We start from the raw sequence: 8,696 nt of genomic DNA, 5'->3' as shown, positions 1-8,696 counted from the left end.
AAAGGAAAACAACAAGAACGAACAAAAGACGGGACCGCAGGCGCCAGAGGAGTCGAGGTGCCAGAGGAGACAAGGCGCCAGAGGAGTCGAGGCGCCAGAGGAGTCTGGTGAACATGAGTATATAAGTGACAATGGTTCTACTCTGTTCGTCTCACAAAACTTGATTAGTATTCATTTTTGAATTGTTCCGCGAAATTTGATCAGTTTTTTTATGTCACTTTTTTCCCCTTTACGCTTAGCTCCAGATTGACCCTATTGTTAATTTCTCTTTTTTGAGAAATTTGGATGACATATGCACTTATGTAATAGTCCGAATCCCACATGTTATACCCCCTTTTCATAGACATAAGTACTAGATATATACATGTGACGTATGTACACATGTAATTTGTGTACATACCAATAATTAGAACCACTTATTTAGAAAATTTTAAATTTATTTTGGTGAAAGCTTCTCAAGGTATTAAATTGGTATAAATAGCTGCTCCATATCTCCTACTGCAAACATCTCCAACAATTAACCAATTCATCATTCATTAATCTCCAAATCCATCTTCTTCTTCTTCAATGACGATCAAGGTCCACGGCGGCATCTTCTCAACTGCAACGTTGAGAGTTCGGGTTTGCCTCACTGAGAAATCTCTCGACTACGAGTTTATCCCCGTCGACTTGCGCTCCGGCGACCACAAGAAGGAACCTTTCATATCTCTCAACGTAAGCCATGCTTTCCCGTGCACACCAACTGTTCTACAAAAATCCTAAATGAAAAAAAAAAAAAAAACAGTAAAAAGGTTTTAACTAACATCTATCTTCTTTTGCTCCCTGCAGCCGTTCGGCCAAATCCCGGCCTTTGAAGATGGAGACCTCAACCTCTTTGGTAAGTAAACCCTCTCTCTCTTTCTCTCTCTCTCTCTGTCACACACACACACACACCAAGGATTAATGTGTTTAACTATGTAATGCAGAATCGAGGGCTATCACTCGGTACATCGCCCGTGCATATGCCGGAGAAGGTACTCCACTAGTATCCTCGGACGTGAAGAAGGCGGCGGTGGCGGAGGTTTGGGCGGAGGTGGAGGCTCAGAGATACGAGCCACCAGCCGCGAAGCTAACGTGGGAACTCGGAATCAAGCCCATTTTGGGAATGCCTACAGATGATGATGTTGTCAAGGCTCAAGAAGCAGAGCTGGCTAAGGTTCTTGATGTGTACGAAGCCCGGCTCGCCCACTCCAAATACTTGGGCGGCGACGCCTTCACTCTGGCGGACCTCCACCATCTCCCCACCTTGAAGTATCTCATGGCCACGCCGGTTAAGGCGATTTTCGACGCCCGCCCTCACGTCGCTGCTTGGGCTGCGGACATCACCGCGAGGCCGTCTTGGCAAAAGGTTCTAGCCGACTGCGGATTGAATTGAAATGCCGCCGAGGCCATGAGTGTGTGTGTGTGTGTGTGTCAGCTTGAAGCTTGAAAATGTGCCTTATTCGGTTTGCCCCCCTGATTTTCCTTCACTGTATTTTGATTCCGCGCGCATGGTTTTTAATAATAATAACAATAAATTTAGGTGGTCCGAGATCACTTAAATTCAATGCATCACACTTGTGTCCCATTTTGTATTTCACTTTTAATTTTATTACATAATTTTTGTTTAATTTTAATTTTTATAATTTAATTTTGTGAGTAAGGGGTTAATGCCTAAGGCCAATAAAAGGTCTTGGGTTTGAGTCGCATGTGGCGTGCCCTTTAAATTTCTTCGTATTATACTGTTAATTTATTTATAAAAAAAAGATTGTCATTATTAACTAAGATTTATTTCATCTAGAGTATATAATTATGCAGTTAATTTCACTTTTATTAGTTAATAATACATTGATAAAACATTTGCCACAATTTTATATAGTTTTTAAAATTTTATTTTTTTGATATAATTCATAATATTGTAATAATTTTAATTTTTTTAAAAAAATTACTCCATCCGTCTACGAAACATTTGCCATAATTTTCTTTTCAGTTCATTCACGAAATATTTATCACTTCCATTTATAGTAGTAGGGTCTACGTAACTTCACTCATATTTAAATAAGAGTTTATCTCATTAATAACTTAATTGACAATTTTATTAAAACTTGTAATTGTTCATAATATGACAATTTTTTTGTGAACAAAAAAATAATAAAATAATAAATATAATAGCGAGGTATGATGACTAGGAATGTAATCGAATCGAGCCGAACCGAATAGTGGTGTGTTCAAGTTTGGCTTGTTAAGTATCGAATTGAATCCCGAACTTTGTTTGTCGAATACTTTGAAGCTCACGAACTTAATCGAACCTACACGAACTTTCTAAATTTATATTTATGTTTAAAATATTGATTATTTTCTTTTGAAAATAGATTATTTCATTCAAAATAATAAATATATTAATTAATTTTTGGTAAGTTTTCTACTCACAATAACGTGAGACTTTTACTCAACTCACAACATATTTAATTATTTTATTAAAATTTATGTCATTTAAAAGTGGATACATTTTATAAGAACGGATGAAAGTATATATATTTTATAAATGGTTAATTGCCGGAAAAACCATATACTTTTTCGATTTTTGGTTATTTCCCATGACAAAAAAAGTCTGAACAGAAATCCATGAATTGAAAACTTAATTGTAATTTTCCCCTGCGTCCATTTTTTCCCCAAATTGAATCCGAGGTGGCAATCGGATTTCCAGCGTGTCATCGCCGGGAATTGAAGTTTTGCGGCGATAGTGAAGCTTTTTTTAGTCCCGTCACCTCGACCTCCGGCGCCAGCAAACCAGTCAACGGTCGCCTTGCCCGAGCCTCGTGACTCCACCCCGAGTCCCCGACGCTTAGTCGCCTCCAACCTCCGCCCTCTCGCCTCGCCGCTTCCACACACCGCCTTCGCCCTCCCTTTTCCTATTCCAGTTCGCTCGCCTCTATTCTCATTAATTAGGGTTTATTGCTTGACAAAGCAGGGGGAGGGAGACAGAACCAGATCTGCGGCGCCTCTTTCAGAAATTTGGGTAACTGATTCAGATCCCGGCTCCCACTTCCGCCGCCCTCGTCTCGCCTCCAACCTCTGCCCTCTCGCCTCACCTCGCCGCCTCCGCCCTCCCCTTTCCTCTTCCAGATGTGGCTGCCTAGTCATCAGGCGATGTGGATGCCTAGTCATCAATTTATTTTGACAGATGGAATGAATTATGCCACGTTGGATCGGAGATCGCCGGAAAATGAACGCAGGGGAAAATTACAATTAAGTTTTCAATTCATGGATTTCTGTTCATACTTTTTTTGTCATGGGAAATAACCAAAAATCGAAAAAGTATATGATTTTTCCGACAATTAACCCTGTTATAAAATACACAAAAAAGTGAATTATTATTAATAGTACCAAAGAGTAATAAAAGGAAACAAATGAATAGAGGACAGGTCTACTAGGTATCAACATATGAAAAGCCAAGTTTTGAGAAATTTGGATGACATATGCACCTACGTAATGCAACCAATGATGTTATATGTACTACATGTAATTTATGAGCGTATGCACTCATAAAACTACCTGTCAAATATTCATTCCGTCCCACTTATATTGACACTTTTACTTTGAATATGAAAATTAAGATAAAGGGTTGAGAGTGTAAAGTGAATGAGAATCATTTATTTAATGCGTGTAGAAAAAGTAAGGAACGCATACTATTTTTGAAAAGTTTCAATATAAGTGGGATAAATAAAAAATACAAGTGTATCAATATAAGTGGAATAGAGGAAATAATAATAAAATATTTGAATCCTCTATAGCTCTTTGTCTCCTTTTTTGCTTTCCAACTTTTTGATGTGTCATTATTGTCCGGCTATTTAGTGTTTAATTTAATTTTATAATTATGAATTATAATCTACAAATACCTTAATAATTTGATTTTCACTTTTTTAGTTAATTGATCATTAAAACATGTGCCTACCAAGCCTATTAGAGTGAGCACGAGGGAGTACTTTTTTGTATAAGGCTACTTCCTCCATCACATTACAAATATCTCATTGCTTTTGAACACAGAGATTAATGAATGTGTAATTAGTAGATAAAATAAGTTGATGGAGGAAAATAAATATATTAAAATTTGTAAAAGTAGGTATATAGTGAGAGTAAGTGGTGACATCATTAGTTAATTAATCTTTTAATTATTTATCAAGAAAGAAATGAGACATTTGTAATGAGATGAGGTTCAGTGTCCCACAATTATATGTGTGTCACTGTGTCCCATGCTTATATTTATTATTTTTAAAATATTTTTTATAAAATAAAAATTTATTATAATACTATGAATTATATTGAAGTTTAATTTTAAAAAATTAATTTTTTTAACAAGTATATACCATGACTTTGAATTTATCAACCTATTATTAGCTAATAAAAGTGAAATTAAATGATAAAAAATAATTATATATCCTAGATTGATGGAATAAACACTAGTTAATAATCACAAAATTAAACTAAAGCATATAAAGTTGAAATTGAAGAAAATATACATAAGAAATTAAACGAAATTGAAAGTGGGACACAAAGTGAAACATAAAATATGGTACATTAAATCTCACTCCATTTGTAATAGAACATTTCATTATGAAAAGTGAGACATTTGTAATGGGATAGATGGAGTAAAATTTTGTGACATCCATACATACATACATCTATATACTTTTGCTACGTATAAAAATACAAGTAATTTTTTTATTAACAAAAATTGATACAAGTAATTTTTTTGACATTTTTTTATTTTTATGACACACTTCTTATTCTTAGGGTAATAATTCTTCAAAAATTATGTCACTGCTGAAACATTTTATCATAGTGATAGTTAATAATTATGTAATAAAAAATATAGAATCAATTTAATTTTAGGTTGGTTAATTTGAAGTAGTCAGAGATGGGTGAGTGGTTGGCCCCCACTAAATAATTTTTCTTTTAGATCATTTTATAAAATTGAACATATATTAAAAGGAATGAATAAATTTACTCACAAATCAACAACTAAACTAGTATAAACAAAAGATTAAATAACCAAACAAATTAATGAAAATATAATATCCACACAACATTATTTATAGAAGTTGAACTAATGAGCTAGTGACGACGACGTAAGAGATGAGTATTTCATCCTATTAACACTGACTAGTGTATTACCCGTTGAAATTCGACGGGTACATATTTTCTTGTAATTTATGTATTTTATGTTATTCTTATGATAATTATATAAAATAATTTTTATGTAAATTATTTATATAATTAATTAAATTAAATTAAATTAGTAATACATTTTAAATTATATTAATCTCAACAACTTTTAGTAATTAAATTATTAATTTTGTTGAGATCATAAAAATACCCATCAGTTTTCATATGAAATTTTATAAAAAGTTGACGCGTAAGAAAAAAAAAGAGTAGAAATACATATAAATTTGACATGGGTATGATGGAGGATTGATTTGTTGCATTTGTTGTTACAAGATTTATTAATTTTGTTCAAAATTTTTTTTTTTTGCCTTTTGACCATAATTTTATAAGGAGTTTGAAAAATCATAATTGAATTGTGATATCATATAATTCCGAACTTCTAAAAGCATAACTAATTATGAAAATAATCTCGCCTGATTTAAAAGACCATAACTGATTTATCGAACATCGTATCATTTGGAGTTTTAAGACCAACCAAGTTGTGGGCATCATCTCGTCGCAGATTTGACAGATCACCTCTAACTTCTGAGCATCATCTTGTCTGAAACTTGAAAGAGAATCATCTCGTCTAAAACTTGAAAGAGCATCATCTCGTCTGGAGTTTTGAGCATCATCTCATCTAGAGTTTGAGAGAGCATCATCAAATATGAAATTATATTCAACCATGACTCCAATTGTCAACTATCTAACAAACATAACTCTAACAATTTAGATATTTTATTTATGTATGTGATTTTATTAGTTCAAACTCTAGAGAGAAAGAAAAGAGAAGAGTTCTTAAAGCAGTAAAAGAGAGAGCGTGTGCTTTATTTCATCATCGTAGGTATTTATAAGCATTACAGTCGGGGTAAAGTAGTAAATTCATTTGGTCATCTATTCCGCATGCTCGCCATTAAACTAATTAAGGCTATTATTAGATTTTTTTTTTGATCGGGCAAAGTCATGTTAGATGTTAGTAATTAGTTCCTCCATCCACTCCAAGAACCACCTTATCTCTCCATTCACCAAAATCCACCTTATATCTCCAATCTCCAATTCGCTCCCAAGAGGGAACGAACCCGGGTCACTTCACTTAAGTGAGGACTCGGTGGCCAGTGGGTTAAGCCCCCTGGTTTAAGGCTATTATTAGATTATAACTTGTCAGGTCGTTGTCCCCTAATTATAGAGCTGGATTTTGTCCTCATCATCCCGCTCTGTCTAGTAGCTCTGTATTTCCTTCCTTGGGGCAAACTTCTACTCTTTGGCTCCGCTCTGCTAAGTAGCTCCGCCTTCTGGCGAATTGTCTCTAGCGTGTGGCTCCACGCTCTGGCTCCAATAGCTTAGCTCTGACTCTGGATCTGGCGATTTGGCTCTGGCTCTGACTCTAACGACTTAGCTCTGACTCTGGATCTGGCGACTTGGCTCTGGCTCTAACTTTAATGACTTAGCTCTGGCAGCTCTGCTCTGGCCCTCTGCTCTGGAAGCTCTGCTCTGGTTAGCTCTGGCTCTGGCAGCTTTGCTCTGGAAGCTCTGCTCTGGCAATTCTGCTCTGGAAGCTCTGCTCTGGTTAGCTCTGGCTCTGGCATCTCTGCTCTGGCAACTTGACGCTGGCCCTCTGCTCTGGTTAGCTCTGCTCTGGCAGCTCTGTTCTGGAAGCTTTGCTCTGCCAACTCTGCTCTGGTAAGCTCTGCTTTGGACTTTTTCCTCTGCCTATTTCTCACAGCTTCTTTGCTCTTTGCTGCTCATCTTTGGTATTCCAAGCAAAGCCACGTGTCCTGATCTTAGGACCTTGCATATTTCACCCATCATCAGAGTTGATAAATCATATTGCTTCCATGCAACAATCACAACACACTTGATAGCAGATGCCAAAATTCTTTCCAAAATTTGTTCTTTCTAAAATAATAATCATTCTATATTTAAAATAGTGAAACACGTTATTAAATTAGGAAACTAATTTAATATTTACCATAGGTGTGTAGGAAGAATCACGGCAGATCAGGAAATGGAGGTATCAAAACAGAGAAGTCGTCGGTGGGGTGGGGGTCGACGACACGGTGGACGAACTCCAGGGCTCAGCGGTGACTCGGCGGCGGACCTACCGCAAGCTCAACGACGACTATTTCGCCGGAGTCTAGAAGAAGGAACGACAACGGGTTATAGGAAAAAGAAATCTTAGGGCTCTTGTATTAATTGCTTCGAATGGAGAATTCTCATGGGTTTAAGAAGTGGAAACAAAATCGAACTAATTAAGGAATGGAAGAGAGAGTCGGAGATGAGGCGGAGCAACGCCGCCCTTAGGACGGCGGCGACGCCTGAATTTAGAGGGAGAGAGAGGCGGGTAGTTTAAGGGGAGAATTAGGGCTTGATTTGAGTGTGCAATCGACTTTAGAGAGAGAAAATGATCGAGAGAAGAGAGACAGTGAAGGGGGAGACGACGCCGACCGTATTCAGGGACGGCGACGATGGGGAGAGGAAGAGGGAGGCGTGACTTTTGTTTTAAAAGTGAGAATGAGAATATATAGATTGGATTCTCAAATGCCACGTTGGAGATTGAGATTGAAAAGAAAGAATTTGAGGCATGCCACGTAGGCTAAGGCCTAATCGTATTATAGATTATTATTATTATTATTATTATTATTATTATTATTATTATTATTATTATTATTATTATTATTATTGTAGTAATGGACGAACAGAAACAAATAAAGTTTGCAGAAATGAAAAATATATTTTTCTTCCCTATATAAATAAAATGTATGGATTTATTTTATAAAAAATAAAAATAAAATTTTAATTATTTTGATAGACATAAAATAAGATTTTGTTTTAAAGTAATCAGTTTATAGAATTTGTGCCTTATTATGCAAACATGTAAATCAATGACCGGACCCGTTTATAATTTACATATATGTGCATGTCTCAATTCAAACTTAATTTAAAATTAATTTTATTGAAAATTAAGAATATAAATATTATATATATATATATATATTCATACAATATAATATATTGTAGCATATACATATAATATGTACGCTATTGAGAAATATAAAATTAATAACAAATATATATCTAATCACTTACATTCAATTAAAATAATTTATCGTATATAGATTATAATTTTTTTCTTATCAGACATGTAAATCTAATTATTATCTAGAAAAAATAAATAATAAAATTTATTAATTTAGATTATATGTAATGTTAATATTATATATATATATATAATATTAATTATATTTATTACGATTAATGAATCTTTATATAGAATGTAATAGTTAATTAATTAATAAATGATGAAGATTATATATGGTAAATTTTGAAATGGTGAGATTTTAGATATGCCACATAATTTAAGGCTTAATCCTATTATATAATAGATTACAAATACAATGACAAAACACGCAATTAATGATATCATTTTGGTAGTAGCTAGAAAGTCCAAAGCTACAAATATGGTGCATTATTTT

General features: G+C 34.6%; 1 protein-coding gene across 1 annotated transcript; it reads left to right on the top strand.

Annotated features, from left to right (window-relative positions):
• The first annotated feature begins 310 nt into the window (after positions 1 to 310).
• Positions 311 to 1,590, top strand: LOC131000466 (glutathione S-transferase APIC-like). Its single transcript, XM_057926381.1, has 3 exons — positions 311 to 714; positions 829 to 877; positions 966 to 1,590. The coding sequence occupies exons 1-3, from the start codon at positions 568 to 570 to the stop codon at positions 1,412 to 1,414; spliced, it is 645 nt and encodes a 214-aa protein (XP_057782364.1). The 5' UTR covers positions 311 to 567; the 3' UTR covers positions 1,415 to 1,590.
• The last annotated feature ends 7,106 nt before the right edge of the window (positions 1,591 to 8,696 follow it).

The sequence above is a fragment of the Salvia miltiorrhiza genome, chromosome 8, assembly GCF_028751815.1.
Source record: "Salvia miltiorrhiza cultivar Shanhuang (shh) chromosome 8, IMPLAD_Smil_shh, whole genome shotgun sequence".
NCBI classification, from domain to species: Eukaryota; Viridiplantae; Streptophyta; class Magnoliopsida; order Lamiales; family Lamiaceae; genus Salvia; species Salvia miltiorrhiza.
The sequence above is the reverse complement of the archived record's forward strand: the minus strand, read 5'-3'. Positions and strand labels throughout refer to the sequence as shown.

Coding starts and splice junctions, on each gene's coding strand:
- LOC131000466 (XM_057926381.1), top strand. CDS start 568: ATGACGATCAAGGTCCACGGCGGCATCTTCTCAACTGCAACGTTGAGA. Junction 715..828: donor AACCTTTCATATCTCTCAAC/GTAAGCCATGCT, acceptor TGCTCCCTGCAG/CCGTTCGGCCAAATCCCGGC. Junction 878..965: donor TGGAGACCTCAACCTCTTTG/GTAAGTAAACCC, acceptor TATGTAATGCAG/AATCGAGGGCTATCACTCGG.